Source organism: Nesoenas mayeri, assembly GCF_963082525.1.
Source record: "Nesoenas mayeri genome assembly, chromosome: 8".
NCBI lineage: Eukaryota > Metazoa > Chordata > Aves > Columbiformes > Columbidae > Nesoenas > Nesoenas mayeri.
Genome location: NC_137554.1, coordinates 11,379,081 through 11,403,184, shown reverse-complemented (window position 1 = coordinate 11,403,184; position 24,104 = coordinate 11,379,081). Strand labels below are relative to the sequence as shown.

Genomic DNA, 24,104 nt, shown 5'->3' with positions numbered 1-24,104 from the left:
TTATTTCTGTTTAATAAAGGTTGGCCTTCATTTACCACAAAGTTCAGTAGCCTTGTGGGTTTGATGGTTTAGCTATATACCCTCAAACTCTAGGGGGAGATGACATATCTAGGAACTCATTGAATGCTGCCAGTAGGTTCAGGATGAGTAATTTTTATAAGCCTGGGATAAGCCTGGAATTGCCCAAGGAAGCCATCGTTTTCTGAGGTTTTCCTGTTTTGAGCTGTGTCTAGCATTGATTTTGTGTGTGTGTGTGTGTGTGTTCATCCTTCTCCAGAATTTTGAAATGTCACAGAAGAAATCTTTAGGTGAATCATTTTTGCTCAGGTTTTAGGTTGGACTATTGCTGCTTTATGAGGCTGTGTTGTCTTACTATTAATGACAGAAATGCAGTGCAGTGTCTTGTTGCCTCAGTCGTGTTGTGTGGTAGTGCCATAATTTCTCCTAATATTTCTGCACAGGAGTTTCTGATGTTTTCTTCATAGCTATTTGCTGGTCTCAGTGCGTGTATTTCCTTGTACAGACTTTTGATCGTGCACAGCACGACACACGCGGTGTAACAGACCCAGCCTTTTGTCTGACTATGTACTTCATTCCAGTTTGATGTCAGCAAGAACCATTTAAATGGTATTCGTGTTGTTGTGGCGCAGATTTTGGTCCTGACTCAACGTTTTGCCATCACTGAGCCACGTGATGGTGGTTTGTAGTTGCTCACATTGCTTTGTGGTGGGTGTTCATGGTTGCTGAGGTGCCCTCTGTTATCTGCTGCTCCTGAAGGCTCATAGTGAAGTAAAGGAGATAAGATTATTATTATTTTTTTAAATTGAATCTGATAGAAGCGTTCTGGTTCCTTACCTACTTGGTCTGTAATATCATTCTAGACATCTAGATGACTGAGAATAGATTGGGAAAAAAAAAAAGGGTGGATGGCATGAGGATATTGTGCATCTAGTAAGCATTTCACCTCTAAAATCTGCAACGTGCATTCTAGGGTCAGAATTTTCAGTGTTTTAATGCTAGCAGGCGTCAGCTGTATCATCATTTATTTGTCTACCACATTTAAGATGTTTTACTGACCTAGTATAATGTGTCTTGAAATCTCTTAAAATAAAGATTCTGAACAGCTTTATATTTATATTTAGTGTCAAGTGGCCTTGAAAAGTTTTCAGAATTCGTGATACTGAGAAATGATGAGTTAAATTTATCACGTTACCCGTAAACCAGCTAGAACAAGTGAAACATTTCTCCGTTGTATAATAAAGGTAGCAGCAGATAAATAAACAAAACAAATGTTTATTTTAAGGATTCAGACTTTCTCTGGGACATATAAACATGTCTGAGGCCACAAGTACCATTGGCACTCTTCAGCAGGACTTCACAATGAGTTATCAAAAAGGACTCTGGGATTTTACTTTAAGTAGATCACAACTTGCACAATGTATAATGTGAAAGAGCAACAGCTGCAGAGAAGTGCTGAAATACAGGGGGGAAGAGTGCTAAGGTATCAGTACCTAGGGCATCTGGCAATATCAAATGCAATACTCCAGTAGTCCTTTAGGAAAAAATTCTGTTTCTTTTGTTATAAGAGAGATAATTTTAAATATATAGTAACATTTCTGTAAGTTACGTTTGTCTTAAAATGTATTTTTACTTATTTCTGTAGGCAATTAAAAGTCTGGAAGATTTGATTTCAAAACATACCGCAAATTTCAAAGGAAGTAAATCTACATGAAGAGCTACAAAGGGAGTTGATTTGAGAAGATACAACATTTGCAAAGATGTCTTCAAGCTGTGTGACTTCAGTGTTTGCTTTGATGATTTTGTGCTTTGCAGCTGCAGGTAGGTGGCATTATGTAAATCATGTATTCAGTGTATCTTATTGTATATATTCAGAATTATTGATCAAAAATACTGTTTCATGCTGGAAGAATGTAGGTCAGCTAAAGCTTATATTTACATCTAGATTTTATATAAAGCTATTGTGGTCGTAACTGCTGGTATGGTGATAGGAGAAACAATGCTAATCCTGTAAGTGTTCTCTTGCACCTATGTTCCCTCTTAAAACCATTGAAGGACTGCAGGAGTAATGTAAATTGGTTTTGTAATTTATTTATTTATTGTAAAAAGGGAATTGCATGGTACAAATCCATGATAAAGGGGAAGGTTGCTATGGAAGCTCTTGGGAGTGGGAGCAGAGTAGCTCTGCCAGCGTGGTGCTGAGGTTGAGCTATGAGCTCTGTGCGGAGCCTGGATTTATTACCTGGGCGCAGGGCTGTGCCGGTGAAGCTGGGCTGGGGTCTCTCCACAGAGCTGGGCTGAAGGGGTGTACCAGCTCGGCTCAGTGTTGCCTTCAAGGTCTGTAATCTGGAATTAAGTCCCAATTACTTTAGTTCAATAAAACTTAATTTCTGACAAAATCTCAGGAAGGTTTGTAAAAGGTCAGAGTCCTTCCAGTCTTCCTTCTCTATTGGGATAAACCCCACCTCGGTCATTCCTTACAATTGTCTAATCTGTTCTAAAGTTAACTGTCAATTACGATGGCAAAGACCTTTTAATAAGCGTTGTCAGAGTTCCTGCAGGTCTCATAGGTTAGGAGGATGCAGTGCCTTTTATGGGGATTGTTCCTATCCCATGTGTTGTCCTAGACAGAGATTTTTGAAACTGTGTTGCAACATCTTGTGACAGAGAAAGGAAAGAGCTGTAGAGTTCAAGTACCTAGCTTTGTACTGTAGTTTCCTCAAGTGCTGAAGTGATTCTTCTCAGTGTGTTTGTTTGTCGAAGTTCTTCCTGCGGTTGCAAGGGGGAAAAGCTTCTTCTCATGTGTCCAGCTTGCACACAGTGTGGGTCGTTGGAGAAGAGGCCAAGGGGATATACAGTCAGTGAAAATGAGGTAGTGGGAAAAGTGGACAGTGGACAGATGGCTTGCTTAATGAGATGTCCTCACTGTGGAAAAGATGAGGGGCTTTGGAAGAGACAGGGCTGAGCAATTAATGTGTTACAACTTGGCTTCCTTTCATCGTCGGCATGGAAAATTATGTTGTTTCAAGCCCTCAAGCCTTATGGGACTTTCTCTGGGGTTGACCTCCTGAAGGAATCCATCCAGCATTAGTAACTTTGATTATTTAATACTGTGTGATGCTAAGATTTTGCAATAGCCTCATTACAGATGAACTTTCAGGAGTACAGGGCGTGTCTGCATGTGTCTGCGGCTTGAGCTGAGGATATAATGCTGGTCTTGGCTGAGAAGAGCGTTTACTTGGAGCAAATCTGAATCGTTATAGATGCATGAAAATCTACTTTAAAAGAAGGTGCCACTGTAGAAAATACAAACTGTTTTAATTGATCACCACCACAATTCCATTTTGCTGCAGAGGAGATTGCTTGCCTCACCTCTTACCGCCAGCTTTAATTAAAACTCACTAATTTAGAAGTGTTATTCCAATGTTGTGCTACTATTAGAAAGTTATTCAGTGTTCAGAAACCTTAGCCCAACCTCTGTCCTAAAGTTTGCTGTGTTGTTTTTGGTTTTACTCCTCAATTCTGTTTTTTCTTCTGGCAGCTATTCTTGAAACAAACTCTTATAAAGCCCTATGGCCTTGGATTTGACCAGATGCTTATTCATAAGTAGAGTCACAGAATGATTTTGGCTGAAAGGGACCTCTGGAAGTCTAGTCCAGCCCCCAGCTCAGAGCAGGCCTGGCTTCAAAGTTACTTCTTTCTTGGAGACTGATTCTTCCCACTATCTGCAAGGGAAGAAGATAGCTGAGGGGAGTAGAAAGGGTCGCAGTTTGTTGGGGGAGGTAAGGAAGCACTAATCATTCTTGTTTCTAGCTGCGCCTGTCCTGTGGGGTTTGAATTTCTTCCTTTTTATTTTTGCAATATATTCGTAATGAGAACAACTAATTAATGTCCTTTACAGAGTATCATGAGCAATAAAGAACTGATGGACTCTGGAAGGAGGAGAGAGATCTTGGGCAGCTGTAGTTACAGCTGAGGAAGGGCAGCTCTCTAAAGGCTCTTTACATAGAACTTTTGCCACGTTTTTCTGTTAGTAGTCACCAAGGCCTGCTAACCCAAACAATTATGCTTTAAATGCAGGGGGTTTGCGGCTGTAGGTGAAATATGGGTGGGAGCAAGCATCGTGTTCTAGTCATGTGTGGAAAAAGCTGTGGCAGATGCCCATGAGCAGCTGTCAGCATGATGGCCCAAGTACCACAGGCTTGGCTCTTAACTGCACATATACAGAACCTGCGCTGCTTCAGGTTTGAACCATTAACATACTAGTACAAATAAAACTCAGAAGTAAAAATAAAATCCCTGCGTGCCTGTGGTGAAGCCTGGGGGGAGGCAGGGGGCAGCATGCCACCTCCCTAGGGTGATGAATTTTATATATTGAGTGTTTTTCCAGCTTACTCTTTGTTTCTGAAATAGCGGGGCTGCTGCAGGGGAGCACACGTTTCTTTTGTTTGCCAGTCCTACACTGACACTGCTAGAATTGGTCTAAGTTTTGCTGCTGACTTTTCAATATCTTCATCATTGTTGTCTTTTCAGATACAGGTGGTCTTCTAGACAGAATCTGCTTTGTTTGTTTTTCTTTCCGTTCTTGCTTTTTATGGTATTAATGTGTTAAATATATCTCAAACCTCCCTGAGTTAGATGACATACAGAGATGCGTATTCAAACCTGAGCCACGTGTTTTTCATGCCAATAGCTTAAAGAATACACCTCACTAACATTGCATTGAAAATGGTTTGTATAAATATTCAAAGAATATTTGTCTATTTCTGTACAATTGTACAGAAAAAAGACTGCAAAGCAAACCTTGATTACTGTGAGATTTTTCTTCCCTGTGGAAAGTCCAAAGCAGGACGGAGAGAATTGCTGGCAAACCACCTGCTTGTCTGGAGGAATTATGTTTTTGAAGTGGGCTTAAACCAAGGTCTGGCAACCTGCAGTAGGAACTCCACACAAACACTCAGAACTGCACACGCTACAGCCTTGGATAACCTCATAAGCAAGTCTGGCTTTGTACTCTCAGGAGCAAAAATATTCTGTCCTAATGTGGCTTAAATCAAAGGCTGAAACTTATTTATTTTACTTGCTGGCAAATGTGTGCAGTTGGGTGCATGATGTATGTCTTGATAAAATGTTTTAGAGGACAGCTGAAATGCGTGCCTCAGGGCCAAACCTTCAAGATATGTCCTTCCATGAAGGAATGGGAAAGATTTTTAAAAATTAAACTATTTTTTTTCCTTTTTCTTTCCTGCCTTACTGTTTGTCTGGAAAGAAGATAGAAGGGTGATACAGCCTGTGGATCTGCAGGAGCCAAGGGTCTCATTCCAGCCTCCTGGGGTAGATCCTCTGGTGCTACAGATCATTCCAGCTGTCAACAAAGCAGCACAGCTGTAGCATCCGATACCAGCCAGATTTGCCCATGCAGCCATGTCCTCTTCCCCGCAACCCTCCTCACATCTGGTGTTGCCTGTGCTTGCCTTGTAGACACCTCTATCCTTGTGACAGAGATTCATGGTTGTGGTCAGGCTGATAGAAGGACTGTAAGAATTGGATATGTTGAAGAATTCACCCATTTTATGTAATGCTGAGCTTACTGGTTCGTCTGCTCATATACGGTCTGTCTCTGGTTTTCTTTCAACAGATCTTTATTTCTGGGTTCTCTACTGCATTGTTATCCTAGCTTCCTCTCCTCTCCCCTCTCCTCCTTATAAGTAATCTGATGTTGTTCATAGCATGTGTGCTTCATTTTCAATAAGGCTGCTGGCTTGTAAGCTCTGTCTTTTGGATCTGTGCCCCACAGAAATGGTGGTGATGGGTGCCACGTTAATAAGCGCAACAACAGGAAAAAACAGGCCTTGTAATGACTTTTTTTTTTAAAGAGGAACTTCCCCTGACCTTGAACACCGTGTTTTCAAAAGCAATAGAGGATCCTTCAAAGTATAATAGAAAGTCCTTCCACTGAAAGGTGAAGGATGTGATCTGGGGAAAAAAATAAAAAAGGCAGGAGGCACACAAATTTCCTTCCATTTCAAACAGTGTTTGCTGAGTATTTCCCAGATGTAATTAAGTTGTGAGTTTTATTTTTCCTCAAAATATTTGTTGCCAGAAGTGTGGGGGGGGTTGTTTGTTTAAATTGTGGTTAGAGGATGAGAACCAGGGGACAGAGGTTGGCTCTTGAATTATTAGGACTGAAGTAAAGCACAGACTGGTTGCAACTTCTGAATGGATAGAGATTTCACTCTCCACCTCCCTTTTCCTTCAGTTCTTTCTCATCATCAGCCAACTTCTACCTTCCCTGAAAAACCACCCAGCCCTGTCCCCTTGTGGTCTGGATAGTCAGTCTTTGGAGGATGAGATTAACCAGTACTCAGCACATTTAAGGACTTGCAGGCTCAGGGAAGAGTAAGACGAGCAGAGGGCAGGTCCGAGTGCCGCGTCCTGCTTGTCCCGTGTCTGTGCCGCTGCCAGACGTGGGGTGGTAACGGCTGGGAGCCATGGAATCAGTGTCCTGAGTTGGGAGGAACCCACCAGGATCATCAAGTCCAACTCATGTCCCTGCACAGGACAACCCCACAGTTCACACCATGTGTCTGAGGGTCTTTTCTTGAACACTGTCAGGCTTGGGGCTGTGACCTGTTCCAGTGCTCCAGCACCCTCTGGGGGAAGAACCTTTTCCTCATGTCCAACTTGAACCTTCCCTGGCACATCTTCCTGACATTCCCTTGGGTTCTGTTGTTGGTCGCCAGAGAGAAGAGGCACTGAGGGGGACCGCTGTGCTCCTCCTGTGAGAGCCCATCGTGCTCCCCGTTCTCAGAAACACTGATTGGGAACCACTGACCAGCCTTTAAAGGTGGAAGATGTTGCAGTTTTTTTATCATTTCAACATCCTGATTGTGACTTGAAGCATCTTGAAGTCAGTTATTCATCTGATAGGGAAGCAAATGATGAATTCTGAACTTCATGTCAGTGAGCTTAGTGAGATTACTTTGAGAAGCCAAAATATGCATTAAAAATTATGTTAATCTTAATTTCACACAAAAAGAACTGATACCTTTCAAGCAGTAAACGATGTTTTAAAGTGAGCAATTTAAATACAAAGACCGATCAAACTGGGAAGCTAGACTAAATCTGTAGGTCCTCTGAATTAATGGCTCTTCAGTACTGCTGTTTGGTGGTCTATTCCTGTGTAGAGTAGGTATTTAGTCTGGTCTTCTGTCTCTCAACCAGCTCAATTGAGTCAGATACTGTGCCATTTCTGTGTGGTTTATGGATTAAACTGTATTTTTATCTTCCAAAACCACACACAAAAATCTGAAGAGCTTTGAGTGTCAGGATACAGAGAAAGGTTATGTATTTTAGAAGAGGTAATTGTATTACAGACTTGGAATAGCTTGAACTCAGCAGACTGGATTTTTCCTGTATCAGCAAGGCTCTGAAGCTGAAAACAGTTGAAATTCGGCAGAATTCTGCACCCACGTGGAGCAGTAGGATGTGGGGTTGTGGGTCCTGATTCAGCAAAACAACGGAGTGTATATCTAAGTGCTTTGCTGAACCAGAACATTTATCAGTAAACATGAAAGTCTGGTTCTTTGATTAAAACTGACTCTGGACGATGCCAAAGGAATTCTCCGAAATATCAAGCACATGATGCAGTACTTGAATTATATAGATGCAGGCAAATGGTGGCATTGCTGAGTGTCTCTGGGGGGAAGTACTTGAGTGATGAGAAGTCATTTTGTGGAAAATTTTATGGCATGGAATGGTGAATGGCATTAATCCTTGTCTTTCTAAGGAAATTTGTTGAAGTTTTTTTTTTAAAGAGGACCTTGTCTATAACAAGTCCTAAGCATCACATAATTATTTTATAAATACTGTGCTAAAAATAGTTCTTTTGTTTTCTGAAGGGAATTGGGATTTGGGATTTTGCTTGTGGATCTTTTAATATCCTCTCTGTAATGTAGGCCCTTATTAACTCTTTTTTAGCTTCTGTGTTTGTCATCTATCTTAAAAACAACACAAACTCTTGATGTCTCTAATAAAAAAGTGAGAAGGCCTTATTTAGTTAACTAAAGACGGCATTTTTATCTTGTCTAATGTCAAAGAGAAGTACAGAAGCTTTCAGATCTTGAGGGTCTCCAGAGGAAAGTGGTGGGTACTCTGGGACACACCGACAAAAATTGTCTCCTAACTAATACGTATTTACCCTTCTTTTTCTGTTTTAAAATTGTTCTCCCACCAAACTGACCTCAGCTGTTGATATGTTGATCCTGCTTACCTTGCCCCTACAGAATAATGACTTTATTTTGTGCTTGCTTGTTTCTTTTGCTGCAAAATAAAATCTGTCACTTCAACTAAGCAGGGGATGTGCAAGCACCAAACAGCACAGTTTTATCTGTTGTTGCAGGAAGAATTAAGCTCCAAGGGCTGTAGCACTCCAAACCCAGCATTCCCAAATGTGATCCTGGGGTGTCTCAACAAGAAATGGAGCATCTGCTATTAGAAAAACTGTTGTTACTTTCATGAGAAAAATGTATAGAGTTTCTGCAAGTCTTTTATAAGCTTTTTCTACTGAAATAGATTTGCGTGAATCAACATTGTTTTACTACTGGTTATGTTATAGAGAGAATATAGAAACCAGATATATTCCTTTCCAAAGAAGAGCAATAATTTCATCCTCTATAGCTAATGACAGTAAGAGGAACTGACGTCCCTCAGGCTGTAAGTCACAGGCGAGATGAATTTGGAGTGAAAAAAATATATATTTAGCAGAAAGACCCTGTGCCGTGTTTCATGACCTGAAGGGATTCCTCTTTGGTGTAAACTTGTTTTAAGTCAACGGAATTTCACCTAGGATAAGTTTTGACCCCAAGTGACAAAAGCAAAGATTTTTAATAATTCCATGAAGTGCAGCTGCTTGAAGCACAGTGTGCTTTTCTCCCTGTTTTTAAGCGTACTTTCGAAAAGATGGAGCTATTGTTCCCGTATTTGGCAGCTGCTGCACTGTGAGACTCACTAATAGGCAGTTAATAAAAATGGGATTTTACCTGTCAGGAATGTAAAGAGCTAAACTGAAAATGTCATTACCGCCATTATTGGAAGCAGCGTATAGAAGAAATAACAAACAAAGGAATCCGGTGTTAAACAATGCAAACATTTTTAAGATTTGTTGCTCTTTCACCTTTTCAGCAAAAAGTTTACTTTCCTCTGGAACAGGTTTGGTGTTTCGGTTTTTGTTGTTTTGTTTTACAATTTTTAATGCATTTACTTAATAAGTGGAGGCAAGGGTGGGTGAAGGTATTTTTTTTGTTGTTATCTTCACTTCTTGTCCTCTTTTCTTTCTCTTCACTTCCTAGATCACCAAATTTGCCTTGTGTCTAGAAAGGATGATCGATACCATTTATTTTGGAATAAATGAAATGTTCTTTTACTAATTTCCATTTAAATGGAGCAGTAAAACGTATGCCCTACTAAAGATTCTCCTCAAGATCTTTTGATTGAAGCTACTAAGCTGACATTTTTTCCTTCACAAGATGGTGCGTCTTTTGTTAATGTGTAAAACTCGGTGAGGGTAAATGGCCACTTAGCATCACAGTGTTGTGGCGGTTCCTTAGGCCTCAGCAAGGGGGTGGAAGTGAGGAAAGCAAAAAGGTTATTTGAAAATGTAGCTATTGCTGAAGTAGCTTAACATAGTTCAGCGTGCACATTTGGGATTGCTGTAGGAGTTGAGAAACTTACATAATGTGCTGTAAATATTGAGGTGTGTCGGTTTAGTCCAAGTGGACAATTCCTGGTTACTCTTGGGAAACGTCTGCTCTGAAGCATAAAACCTGCACATGGCTCAGGGCACAGCTGGGCAGATGTGCTGCCTGCTGCACCATGGCTGAGCGCCCCGCTGGGTCTCCCGCCTGCTGACTGATGCGGCCCCATCATGCAGCCAACACGCAGCCGTCCTGTGGGACTCAGTGTGTGTGACATGGTCCTGCGCGATGACGAAATGTGAATGCCTGACCCTGAAGGACCCTTGGGAGAGGGTGGAGCGAGTTACAGGCGGTCAGAGTGATCGTGCTTGGCTGTGGCCTGTCCTCAGCCATGAGCAGGGACTGCTGCAGAAGAGCACAGCGATGGCTGTGCCAGTTCTTCTGGGGAGTCCCTGTGGCATGATGGCCGCAGGTGTATTAAATGCATAGGGCTCACCTGTGAGCCTCGGCTTTGGACTGAAAGATGAAAGGCTGGTTTCTGTATTAGTGACTTGCTGTGTGATCTTACCACGAGTTATTTCATCTCTCAGTCTTGGTCCCTTGATATGTAAAACAGATGCGTTCTGCCCCACCATCTTCCACGCAGGACTGTTTGAAGGGCTTGCTTAATAGCTTTAAAATACTTGGATCACATCGGTGTGAACTGCTGTTATCTCGTTAATTCTTGAAAGCCTCCCCTCCCCTTTATGGAGGGATGAAAATGGCGAAGGTTTATTTAAAGATCTGTCAAACCTTTTGCCTGCCTTGCCTGTGTTTAGACTAATGGCTGCTGAATTGCAGAAGTTCTTTGTGATCTCAGACAAGGAACAAGCTGGTTGAAGTTTTGATAAGTCGTGAATTAGTTATGATGTCCTGAGGAGTGTCTTAGCTGATGGAGCTGCTTCTCTTTTCTCTTTCTTCTCCTGCCACGCCAAGCCTTATTAATAAATAAATAAATAAAACCACTGTTTTTACAGGAAGTAGAAACAGTCATACTCAATGCAACAGGGTGGGAAATGTGAGATCACTCTTACTTTGCTGTAGGCAAAAGGATTTTCAGGTGAAATGTGACTCTTTTTTCTTCCATCATTAGAAGAAAACTTTCATCAGCCAGTAGGACTACGTTACATCCCCTGCGTGGCCTGAGCAACCTGTTAGAAGTTTAATGTATCTTTGGAGATGTGTTAAACCATGTTATTTGCAGAAGTTTTCTGCTTCAAAATGTTACATCAGTCTGGCAAAATTTCCTTTTATAGCACTAATGAATTCGAAGCAGTGATTAATTGTTCTATGGGATATTTTTACCTTCAAGCTGAAAAAGTAATCAGTATTTGAGAAAATTGGCAAGAAAACGGTTCGGAGATTACCTTGGTTATTACCTGTCTCAATTGCTTCATGGAACTAGGCCAGTAGCCGTTGTTTTTCTTACTGATATAGTATTTGTGGCCTTGTTGTTCGCTATATTCACATTCATTCTCGCAGTGCTAATGTTTGATCTCTGTGATAACATGTATCATGGCAGATGGAAGAGAGCTAAAATATGCATCATAGGAAGGATACTTTGAGATTTTTTTAAAAGATTACAGTTGTCTAAACTGTAACATCTAGGCAATGCTTCTCCAGTGTCTCTTATTAAAAGGCCAGTTAAATGATTTTAATAATAGCTTCTATAGCAAGGAAAAAAAGTAACTCAAGTGCTCAGAATAAAGCCAATAGCAGAAAAATAAAAGCAATCATGTAAAAGACCCAGATCTGTTGCTTATGAATTTGCTTGAAACCTCTAGTCTCTTTTATCTTTTGAAATTAGCAAAGCTAGTTTTTTAAGCCATTTCATGCCCAAAGTAAAACAATGTTTAAGACTGTAATGATTGATTTTTGAATAAAAGGATGTTAAACACACAAGTTACTTAATTCTAGGTCTCTGGTACATTTGCTGAATCTCAAAAGTACATTTGCAGCGAGAAGCCTGTAAGTCAGCTCTTATGAATACCAGACCGAACTTCAACTTTATTGATATGATTCAGGAGAAAAGAATTCTAATGAAACAGTTCTGAGTATTGAGCTGCTTAATGGTGTTGTTAAAATCTTCCTGTATGGGGTGAAAGCTGAACCAGCTAATTCTTCTGTTTGTTTCAGCAACACACAAGCAGTATGCTAAGGTATTCCGCAAAAAAATTGTCTGGGGCACTTCAAGTAGAGGTTGCTAACAAAGAACTCCTTTTTATTTCCTGCCTACAGGAGCCCTAGAATGTAGCTTCATTTTTTTTCTCTAGAGAAATAATAATGCACTTCAAGGTGGTTTTAGAGGTCAAGCATTCATGTATCTTTTGACAGGGTTGCTCAAAGGAAAAGTAGAGTGAAATCAGGATTTATTAGGGAGGATTTCTGAGCAATGAATCAATGCCTTTTTGGCCTCATGGACTTAATTAATTTAATGAGAGCAATAAACATTTTTTGTTCTAGTTGACTAAACTGGTTAATTCAGTTCTGACACCCATGTTGTCTCCTTGTTCCAGTTGCTTTCATTGAATCTCTGAAAGGATCAATACTCTGTTGCAGTAGAAGGGACATGGTTTTTCCCTCGTGCTCCTCAGTGCCAGCCTGTGTGCTGGTGTCCCAGTGCTCCCGGGAGGGGGCCTGTGCTGAAATTCTTGTCTGGGGATTCAGTTTGCTGCTTCATGGGCTACAAGTTCCTGCAGCTGGAAAAGGTTCTTCTTTAGACCGCGACTTTCTGCACCAAGTCATTGCATCTTCTGCCCTTTAATCCCATTCTAAACCAGTCAGTAGGTGTCCAGTCCTGATATGGTTGTATAACATTAAGCTTCTATGACAATTTTATGACAGAAATTTTAGAGCAGTGTGGCACAGCTCCTTCCTTAATGGAATTAATCCCAGGGTTTGTGTCTTGTGGTAGTAATACAGGGGTCCTGGTCTCAAGTCTCTTGATGTTCCTCCTCCATCTATGATACGTGAGTTTGTTTGCTTTTGCTTCCTATACACTTCTTTTTGGGTCCTCTGTGCTATTTTGTTAAAAGGCCATGACTGGTACAGTTAGACATTTAATGGGCATGTGCTGTGCAAGGGCTGCGGTGCCATTGATATGGGCCCCTGCAATGACTGGCGCTCTCTGCGCCCCTCTTTCCTTGGGGTACATTCTTCCTCCTATATAATACCTCACTGTAACTGCCTATATCCAAGATGTGGATTAGTATGTTTTCTTAGGGTGATCTGATCACTAATGATTATCTGATGCTTTTGTAATGCTCCTAATATACACACAGAGCAGCCGGCACAGACTTTTTAAACAACCATCCTTGTAATCTCCTGGATAATCTCAAAGAACATTTAAATACAACACTGCAGTTACATTGGAAGTTTTTAATATAAACATTTTTTTTTTTTTTTTTTTAATTACAATGGCTTAACAGTGTGTTGTGGGTTATATATGGGGTCTCTCTTTGCATTTATGGTGAATGAAAACTGCAGGTGACTGTCCTAGGTGGTTGACTAACCAGTTAATCATTATTATATTAAAGGCAGCTAAGGAATTGGTGAATTGCGAGTACGCATCCATGCTTTATTTCTGAATCCATTTGATTTGTCGCCGTAGCCTTGTTACCCAGAGAAAAGGGCGTTTGTTCTCAACAAGCCTTTTGTCCTTTTCCAGGCAAGCCCGTGGCCCTGGTGGGAGGGCTGCGAGCAGCGGGGCTGCTGGGCTGCGCTGCCGCGTTTCTCTCTTTCTATGAGTCAGGGCTGTGTTGACCTTCAGGGGGAGCGTCTGTTTATTCAGTGGTGTGTATCCCATTAGAAAATGTTGGTACCACTCTTCACTTGATCAGTAGAGGGTGGCTTTTCAGAAACAGGGATACAGTCAGGCTTATGCGTAACCAAGTAGCTTCCCTTGCAGAGTAATGTTAAGACTGCCTCTGCGTTGTGCGGCCGGTAAATTATCACTGATCTTTTGAGATAATAGTAAAATAATGGGTCTTACTTTCATTGAGGGGAATGGAAGCTTAACCACTGATCTGCTGATAGGAAGAACCAGTTTCAGCCTGGCTCCCTTGTGCTTACATGAGAGCTTTTGAAGTCCCAGAAGAGCAGTTGGTTTTCCCTGCACCTTCTTGGTTGCTAGAGCAAACACAGGGACCCTTGAAGGTGGGTGGCAGGGTGGCGGAGCCTCCATTTTTGCAGTAGCTCATGTTTGTACTAGATAAAAACTGAACTTCCTCTTACAGAAGTAGTGTGTTGAAGTATCGTTCAAGTACTTTGAGTAACTTGATCTGTGATTCACCTGGTGGCACAGTTGGACATCAACCATCAAGGAAAACGTGTCCTGTCAGAACTGGAGCATGCGGCAGCAAAAGGATTTGATTTACTGGCATAGCTACATCTCCTTGCCCAAAGTACATGAAAAGCTGAGAGAGACACTTTTTTGTTCATGCAGCTGATGTAACTGTACCCATAAGAAGGGTTTACCAGCTTAGTAGAGTTTCAAACAGTGATATACAATACATTATGGCAAGGAAATGCACTATTGTACAGTGCAACATTGAAACTTGCATGCTTTTCCTACTAAAATAGTTAAGCAAACGAGAGGCAACAGTCCTTGTCAGGACTCTGAGCTGGACCCTTCACACTCTGTGCATTGTGCTACAGTGCTTGCAAGTGAAAGCCTGAAACATCTGAGCTTATTTAAACTCTACCAACCAATATGAAAAAAACCCAAACCAAAATCAATTTACAGTCATTTAACCAGGTACTGTATTAGGTTCTTTGTCTGCTTGGTTTTTGTTTGTATTAAAATGCCATTTATTTAATATTCATCTTTAGTCAGCCTGGAAAGACAGTCCCTAGCTCTTGTTTTTCTCCCAAAATCAAAACCTGATGTTACCCATTAATTATGGATATATAGAAATGGGTCGTTTGAATGTTATTTTCTTCTATAATAATAATAATAATAATAGGTATGTGAGGTGCATATCAGTGGCCAGCTTCAGATTGTTATAAATTCCAACAAAACAGATTTTACTGTGCAAACTGCCACCACCAAGTGCTGACTCGATAGCTTTTACATGTACCTCTAATGTTTAGCAGGAAGAGATATTACTCATTTTATTTAATGCCCTTTCTGGGGGACTGTTTCAATGCTTGCAAAGCATGTATGAGGCCCCACAGACTGCTGACTCCACTGCAAAGTTATTTTACATGTAGTAAGTTCCAGGATATTGTGACTGTTTTCTAAATAACACTATCCCCTTTAGTGATTGTACTTGAAAACAAAGTTGTGCTGTTCCAAGTGCTGCCTAGTCATTTTGAAAGTCTCACTGTGAGGTTTGTCTCCGCTCGCTCCATCCGTAGGGCTGGGCCATTGGTTTGTCTTTTTGTTGGACGGGGGAGCCACCCTGTTCCCTGAGGTACCCGCTTCCAGCTAAGTTGTGTGGCGAGGAATCTGCCGTCATCTGACCGCATCAGGCTTTTACATGTAGTTAATATTTTGTGGTTAGTTTTTACAGAATCTACCTGCATTTTTTTTCCGTGAAGTCTTGTTTGTTTGATTGCTCGAGAAGGAGTATCTAGAGTTTTTGTGTACTGGGAAGGACAATGAATTTTGCGCCATTGCCAGGAGTCAGGTTCCCTGTGTGAGTCCCTGTGTCTGTGGTTTCAAGGGGGCTCTTGCTGTCTTCAGACAAGCCCCTAAACAGGAGTTGAACCCTGGCCATACAGGGAGATGGATTTGACACCTGTGGGGTCTCTGTAAGGGAAGTACTTTAGGTGTGCATGAGAGTATTTTATGTTTTTGTGAAACCTGAATCAGCTTTGAGGTTCCCAGAGATTTTTTTCTGGGTAGCAGTGATACTAAGATACGTACCTTATAAAGGCTACATTAGCATTGGGCACAAATGACTTATTTCCCGAGTTAAAACTCTTTTCTCCAACTTCCCTTTAAAAAATAAAACAAAAAGTCAATAAAAGATTATTAGAGCAGAAGAGCCATTGTGATTTCATGTGGAGGCCATCTCAGTTCTCCTTTTATATCTGATTCTCGCCTGGGAGTATACGCTGTACTCGTGTCCTGGGCTTGAATTGTTTCCAGCTTATTAATAGTTTTGAAAATGCGTTTAGCAGCTCACTGCCAATGTGCATGCTCCTTTTGGTTGCAGCTAACAAGCAGCTGGTCAGCACATTAACAAAACGTGGACTCGGTTAACTCTTGTAGAACCACATCTCTGCATTTCTTCAAATGCCTTTGTCAGAACTACATGGGGAGAAATGGGTAGGACAGAGCAAAGGGCACGTGCCTAATACAGGAGGAAGCAAGCGGGAGGCAGGCAAGGAGGAGAAAATCTTGTGTTTTGGAAGGGAAGGAGGAGTGTAATGAGGAGGGCATGAGTTGTTTCCTAGGTGGAAGATGAATGAGTGGCAGCATGTAGTAAGAAACTCCTTAAACAAAACTTTACCTCAAGGAAAATGGGAAGACAGACATTACTTAGTAATTCACTTACAAGCTCTGGCTGATATTGCAGATAGAATTTTCAGAGATATTTCTTAAGTCAGCAGTTTTACTTATTAGCTGAGAATTATTTTGTTTTGGTGTGGGGTTTGTTTAATTTCTGGTGGAGGGTAGAGAAGAACCTCAAGGGTACTAGTTAGTGTTTTATTTTACAATTGAATTTATATTGTTTTATGGTTACTTTAGCAGTTTTGAAAGTCTCATTACTGGACTCATTCTGTCAAAATTTATAGTTTAGATATTGGAAATCATGCCTGTTTAGTTATGAGCCTTTCTCTTTTCAATGAAGAAGAGGCGCAAGTATAGGATATATACGGCCAAATCTTTTTACATGTGGCTGCCATCTGCGTGAGCTAAATTACTCCCTATGAATCAGGCGTACAATATGCGTGCTCTCTGTTCTGTATAAAGATCTTCTCCCAAGTTGTTTAGAATCATCCTTTCTCACTCTCCATTTAGTCCTTTCTCTGGCAAATCTCTCATGGACCTCATCTGGATTCTTGCCTGATTAAGGACTAAGAGCTTGACCCTGTGAGATAATAAAAACCCAGCATCCCCACAAGAATCTGCAGCTTTCAATGGGAGTTGAAGGCGGTATGTGCTGCTAAAGTGTTCAGCATGTATGCTGGGTTTAAGGTAATGATTTCAGGACTTGGCTGTGTTACAGAATACATACTTGCTGGCCCTAACTTGATTAAGCTGCAAGTATATTACCATGATTTGAATCCTCTATGGAAAGGAAAACACATGGACTCTCAGTGGATTTTGTGGCTTATTTAGAATGAATTCTCATTTTCTGAGTGTGTATTTTGAGTTGTTCCTCACCAGAAAATTCCAGTTTATTGGTACTCGTATTCTTTTGGAGCTGTTTTCCTAAAAGCAGAGATCAAAGAGAGCAGATTCCTTTGGGAAGTGGAGGCCACGAAATTGTAAGATCTAGGAAGGGTTGTTACTTTGACTCTTACTGCACACAGCCTTCCAAAATGATTCACAGTTTCCTTACAAGATTCTGGTATCTCCAAGTTTTTATTAAAAAAAAAAAAAAAGAAACACAAAGCTGATTATCACATCATGGAAGAAAACACGTTACAGAATTAGGCCATATAATGAGATAATGAGCGCAGTTGGGTGGTGACCTTCAGCTGTTTGTGCTTTAACAGAGCAGGCTACCCAAACCCATGGCTTCTAATCTGAAAAAGAAAACCACAACTCCCACAGAATCTCACAGTTTAGAAGGGGGAAGAAGTATTGACATTCTTACACAATCCCCAAATTAGCTTTTAATTAAAAAACAGGTAACTATATAGTGCAGTTTAACTTGCAAATAATTTCTGACATAAGAAAAAGTTCTTTGATGTTGTAATACTACTTTAGGTTTCTCTCTGAGTGCTACTGTGCTTAGGCATAAGGAGGCACCTGAAACTCAATTTTAGGTTGAAGGGATAATCCTTAAAAGACAGAAGTTTCTTGATTTGAAGGCTATAGCATCGCTACAGGATTCTTACCAAGAAAATCACTTTGTATTGAAAAGCAAACCACAAACACAGGTAGTATTTAATTAAAGCAACATTTGTTGAAAACATAAATATGTGTCGCCTGAAGAACTAGGTAGCGTTTTGGTGGAAAAGCTCTTTCAGTCTTTCAAGACTGGCATTTCTGTTTTTATAAAAAAGTTTTGTGGTGCCTATAATTTTTTTTTCTCTCCTATAATTGTCTTTATACAAGGTTGATGGGGCTGGTTTACACTGTGATGGGACACGTAGTATCTGGTCAAACAAGATAACACTTGTGTGTTTAAAACACGTCATGCTTGTTGTCTTCCTGCAACATGGACTTCTGCTGTGATGACCCAAGGACACACAGTGTTTATGCAGATAGAAATAGCTGAGCCTGGATGCTTGGGAGCCAAGCAGGATGGATATCCTTTTGCTGCGGCCCAAGTGATGCTGACTTATAAGAGATTATAATGGAAGAAGGTATGAAACGAAGACTGCCAAAGGTGTTCTTGAACAGGCAGCAGGGTGTACGAGATGAGGATAATGACCGTCTAAGTTTTGTTGTAGAGACTTAAGAAAGAAAATATGGGGTTTGGCTGAGAAGTGAGAAGCTGTGAAGAGTGCAAGGCAAAGACTGTGAAGGACAGAATTGGAGGAAATAAAGCTTAATTTCTGTTATCAAATCTGTATTGTTCAGTTCATGGATATCACTGATACATGAGAGCAGCAAGGAGGAGGCATAAGGTCTTCCCCGTTACCTGTAAATGCGTTTGGCCGGTGTCAGCCAGGGAAGTCCTCTGTGTCCCCCAGCCTGTTTGGGAAGGAGGTGGTCAGATGTGGTGCCTGGAAGAGGAGGGAGCATGCACCTTCATGCCCTGCTTCTCCTGGCAACTGATGCAAAATAATCTTCCCAGTCACAATTTCCCTTAAATTATCATAGAATCATAGAATAGTTTGGGTTGGAAGGGACCTTCAAGGCTAATCCAGTCCAACCCCCTGCAATGAGCAGGGACATCTTCACCCAGATCAGGTTGCTCAGAGCCCCGTCCAGCCTGGCCTGGGATGTCTCCAGGGATGGGGCATCCACCACCTCTCTGGGCAGCCTGGGCCAGGGTTTCACCACACTCACTGTAGAAAATTTCTTCCTCAAGTAATTCTGAGATTTTAATTTCAGTGGAGTTTGTGAATATCTGTCATTTCCCATTGTGGCTGGTATCGTGTTTTGTGGCTGGACTGGTATGTTCAGGGGAGTGGAAGATCAGGCAGGGCATGTGACGTACACGAGACAGTGCGCTCTGGCCAGGTGGTGTATGATTGCGTATTCCCACCATCATTTTCTCTTCCATTAAGTGTGTTTAACAATATGCCTTTTTAAAAAAAAAATCTCAAAGGAAGATGTAAATAACAATTAAGTGGTGGTTTTTTTGTGTAAAGCATTCAAAGAGAGCCTGCTGTGTAAGGTAAATAGGGTTATTTTGAAGTCATATTGAAAAGCCATCAAGTTACTTGCCTAAGGACAAGCTCACTTTTCAGCTGCTAAATTTCTTTTGCCCTGTAAATTAGTGGTAGTAATGCTAAGAGGTTATAAAAGGGGAAAATACGGCCATGAGGTTACATTAGTTAAAACCATTTATCTTAAGTACTGAGCTGCCTTTTAAATGATAGTTATGTATTTAGGAAACCTACATCAGTTTTGCTGAGTCCAAGCATTTCAAAAGTCTCAGATCCTGAACCCTTTGAAAATACTCTGAAAAATATTTGTCTAAGCTTATAAGTGGACCTGGCATTTCTGCTTTAGGTCATCTTGCTTAGAGAGAACTTCACTGTGATGATGGCAACACTGCGCAGGGCTGGAATGGCCGCTGGACTAGTGGAGGGTGGATTGGTTGTTTTTCACACTTAAGTGTTAGCTTACCAGCTGAGTTTAGTATGTAATGTCACACTTTAAACAGAGCCTGTTTTCAGAGTGTGGTGTAAGCACTGAGCTTGTTAATGTTCAGGTATCGTTTCTCTTGCTTCTGGTCAGCCCTGTAGTGTGGAGGTTCAAAACAGGGATTTCTTAGGCTGTTCGACCTCTGCACTTGTATTCCACTCATCCTGTTGAGTCAGCTGTGTTAAGAGAACAAAGTTCAATTTCTTCCAGTTTTGGGAGGAAAAAACAAAGAGTTTCTGCTTTACATAGCTACAATCCAAAAGCAGTTGGCTTGAAGAGCAGATCTATTTGTTTGTCTGAATATTGACAGTTTTATAGATGCAGCAGCAGAAGAGGAGAAAAAACATGCACTTGATCTGGACAGATATTGTGTCCATCAAACCAACCTCTGGATGTTGTTGCCAAGAATGTGTTTTTGGTTTTGCTTTTTTAGAGCCTTTTAATGGTTACACACCACTCATACAGCTGTTTATGATTAGATGGCTTCAGAGGTGCTTTTCTTCCTACAGAAAGTTTCTCTTCCTTTGAGGCAACAAACTGTGTATCAAGTCATCCTGCACAATAAAAAATAATAATGGAAAGGGATTTGAATTTTGTCATTCAAATTCTGTGTTGATGATTCAGACTTTCTGGTTGTGTCTCTGTTTGTGGTGGGTATGGCCAATCATCTGTCTGTGCTGGAGAGGCTGGTGGCTTTAGTACAGGTACCTGGCAGCAGGTGGTCATGTTGGCATGACCCCAACAGCCAGCTGGGCAGAATGGATGAAGAGATTGAAATACGTGCAATTCCCAGAAACAACGTGGTTTTTTATACTACTTGGAGCTACCTTTGACCACTTGGGCCTTTATTAGTGTTTAAGGTGTGATGTCTTTAACTGGTCTCTTGATTTAGACGCTGCCCAGCTGCAGCAGCCTGCCCAAGACTGTCAGAAAGGAGTCCACTCAGCCCTTTCCCACCATGTTGTCACCTGCTGCCCAGAAGCTTCTGCAGAGAATAACAGGAGTGTGGCTGTTTGTTCAGGACTTTCTGGGATCTAGGAGCTTGGTTAAAGCTGCTGTTACTGATCTGGAATTGCTTCCAGATGTTTGGAAGTCCTGGACAAATGGCCGCAGTGTGTGGACATGCTGGATGCAGGTGCTGCATTGCTGTGTAGCCACCCAGGGTCTCCCCATGGGAATCCTGAATTGAAATGCAAATCCTTCTGCTTATGAAGGAAAAGATTGGACATTGCAGATCATCATTTTCAGGTGTGGCATGTGCTGGGTTTGGTTTTCTTCTGTTTTGTTTTTTCCCCTTTTTTCCCTCATTACTAGCTGACAGTCACTCTTCTTGATAGTGGAAAAAGTTCAGTGAGTGCAGGGTGAGACAGCATTTCATACTGATCCAAAAAGAGTTTATCCCAAGCTTGGCTGCTGTGGGGCATTTGGGTAGGAGCAACCTCTTGTACCATGGCCAGAAGACTTTAACTTTTAATATTGACCCTTTCTATATCCTTGTAAATTTCTGCCTGAACATACGGTGGTATTTTAGCAGATCACCCAGTTTAATTAGTTATGTAGGTGAAGCTGTGTGTGGTGTGGTAGTTATTTTAGGCCTTCAGATAGTACGGGGGCCTTGCAAGGTGAATGTGCAAAGAAGCTGTCTGCAAAATAGGAGATGTGCAATGTTTTTTCAGATCTCTAGCATCTTGCAAACATACATTTTGCATTTTGTCCCATAAAAAGATGCTATAACAGTAACCTGGGATAATTACAAGAATCTACAAGATTTACTTAGGATCTATTTAATTAGAACAGTGAGTAAACTTCCTGATCCTTATTTTCAGCCTTTTTTTTTTTAATAACATTTCCCTCACTTCCTGTCCCCTGAAAGCTGGAGGTAGGTCTGGCTTGGGCTGAGAGCTGATGGGGTGAAAGTATTTGGCAGCTCCTTCAATCTCCTTGAAAAATGGTTCTGTCTGGATAAAAAAGCATTAGGTTAATTCAACAAGAGTAAGTAACCTTATGGTATCTGAAGGACTGGGCCATGGGGTCCCAAATACGTAAATGAATCAAGACCACAGTGTATCCATTTAATAAATTTATAAAGACATTCAAGCTTCATATCACATCAGTGTAGCTGTAAATGCAGTTTCCAGGAGTTTAATGTGGAAAGTGAAGATGAGGAGAGGGGAGTGCTGAAATGTGATTTGGTCACTACTTAAACAGGAGGTAGCCCCAGTCCCGCTTTCCATCTGGGGTATTAATAGTGTCTTACGGGAATGCTGATTAGAGAAGCAATTTTAAGAGACCTTGTGTCATGACTGCAATGTCCTGTCATTGTGAGTGGTGGCTTTAGTAATGCTGAGGAAAGTAAACGAAATCACTTCAGGAAAAGCTTTTATGTTGAAAACAACAGTCTCCTGCGTGCTGTTCAGAAGTGGAACAAATGTGACTTAAGTGTGATTGATTGTTCTCATTTCCACTGAATTTTTTGTTGAGATATGGGTGAAATAGCTTTGGAGAATGTGTGTGTATATATATTTACCCATACAGATATGTACATGAAACTTAGTGAGGCATTGCACAAAGCCTTTTTGGTAATCAGAGCAGTTGCTAAGCTGTGATTATTATTGCTCTCCACCGTGGAAAGGTTTAGTCAAAGTGAAAATGCTTGAGGGGCTTCTGAAAGTGATAGTTTGTGTCACCGTTACGCTGATCACGGACTAGAAGGAAAATGCACTTGCACAGTCAGCACATTTTCTGAAATCAGCAGTATCTCTTTCTAGGAATGTGGTTTTGCATTCAGCCTGTGGTTTCATGAGCAAAATCAAGCCTGATGGTTCCCTGCTGCCCACAGTGGGACAGGTTCCCCCACTGCCCTGCGTGGGAACCACGCTGATGCTCCTCAGGCCTTCCTCCCTGCCATTCGGTGCACCGAACACCAGTGGAAACCTGCTTAGTCTCTGTTGCTGCGTTAGTTTCCTGTCATGTTAGTGAGTTGAATCAGCTCCTGGGGAAGGCAGGTTTGGTAAATAGGCATAAGGTAGCTGGGAAGTGTTGGTGGGAAGGAGAAGAGCAGTGGAGGGAATGAGACACCCTGGTTTTGGCTGTGGTGAGATGTTGCGTGATTCATCCTGTCTCGTAAACCTGCAGCGTGAGGTTTCAGTGGGTTTTTTTGCTTCCTGTGCCTGTAGAATTAGCTGTGTATGTATAGGTTTGTCAGGCCTGCCGTCCCATGAGAGACTGGGTCATTTGAGTCCATGCCGTGGTCTCAAGTACCAATTTGAGAGCAGATGTAAAGGAGGGAGATTGTAATTGTACAGCACATGCAAAACCTGATTTCCCTGATTTTCACTACTCACATTGTGTGAGGGGCCTCTTTTGAGAAGTTTTCTTATATATGGAGTTTTTTCATGCTTTTGAATACACTGAGCCAAGTCCCTGCTGGTTGCTGGCTTTAGGAATATTCATGGTTTGGTTGAACTTCATGAGCCATCAGGGCTACAGTCAGACTGTGCTCAGATTGCTTAAAAATGATGACTATGGAGATTAACTCGAAATGGTAAACTGCATGGGAAAGGCCTGTTACCATGAAAACTGACAGGCAGTTTCTATCTCTACTGTAATGATGCTTCTGTCTCAAACAGAAAATGCAGCTGCAAGTTTCGGTAGGTCTTGCTTTTTTATTTTTGCAACTATTTGTCTGTCTTGAGGGTTTAAGTTATTTTGTAGCTGACCTTGTCACACAGCAGGGAATTGAATATTCGCTAATCAGTATTTTAAGTAACGTTTTAAAGATCCTAGCGTATGGACTTCAGAAAACTCTCTTTTGTCTTGTTCTGCAAGATGTCATTTGACACTGTTTATAAAACATAGACAGATGCCTGTGGATCTGTATTAACAAATTACATAAGCTTATTATTTAGCTTAAAATAATCAGGTCTATGTAGGATTTATAGTGTAATGTATATCTTTGTGAAGGAGATTGAAAGCTAACATGATAAAGGGGTTTTTTATTCTTTTAAACAAAAATGTCACCATCGGAGAGATTTTTGAGGAATAATTGGCAGGTGTGGAAGCAGTGAAGATAAAGGCTTCTAAAAGCCTACGTTCAGTCGGCTGCTCATGTTACTCTAGAATGTACCTGCATGTATGTTCTTTGCTCCTCAAGTTTTTCCTGTTTTTTATTTTTGGTGTACTATAATTTTAAATGAAATCAAGGGGAAATTTTGAGTCAGAATGAAGAGTGACTTTGGGTGATCATTTTGTGTTTAAATAAAAACCAGGGGGATAGGTACTCAAGTAAAAGTCTTTCAAGACTGGACTGAAACTTTAAGTGTTTTGAGGAGGGAAGATTTATTTTGCTTCAGCACTTGACAGGGATCAGTTTTCAAGGTTTGTACAGTGGGATGTTTAGTGATAGTGAACTC

The 24,104-nt window shown here is 41.1% G+C and overlaps 1 protein-coding gene across 1 annotated transcript in view; it reads left to right on the top strand.

The window, feature by feature from the left end:
* Positions 1-1,778: 1,778 nt before the first annotated feature.
* The window catches only part of TGFBR3 (transforming growth factor beta receptor 3), a gene marked incomplete at both ends in the record, with an annotated part of 98,204 nt that continues 75,878 nt past the window's right edge, over positions 1,779-24,104 (top strand). The window contains one exon of the mRNA XM_080349246.1: positions 1,779-1,839. Within this exon, the coding sequence (XP_080205372.1) occupies positions 1,779-1,839 (61 nt within the window). The remainder of the gene's footprint in view (positions 1,840-24,104) is intronic.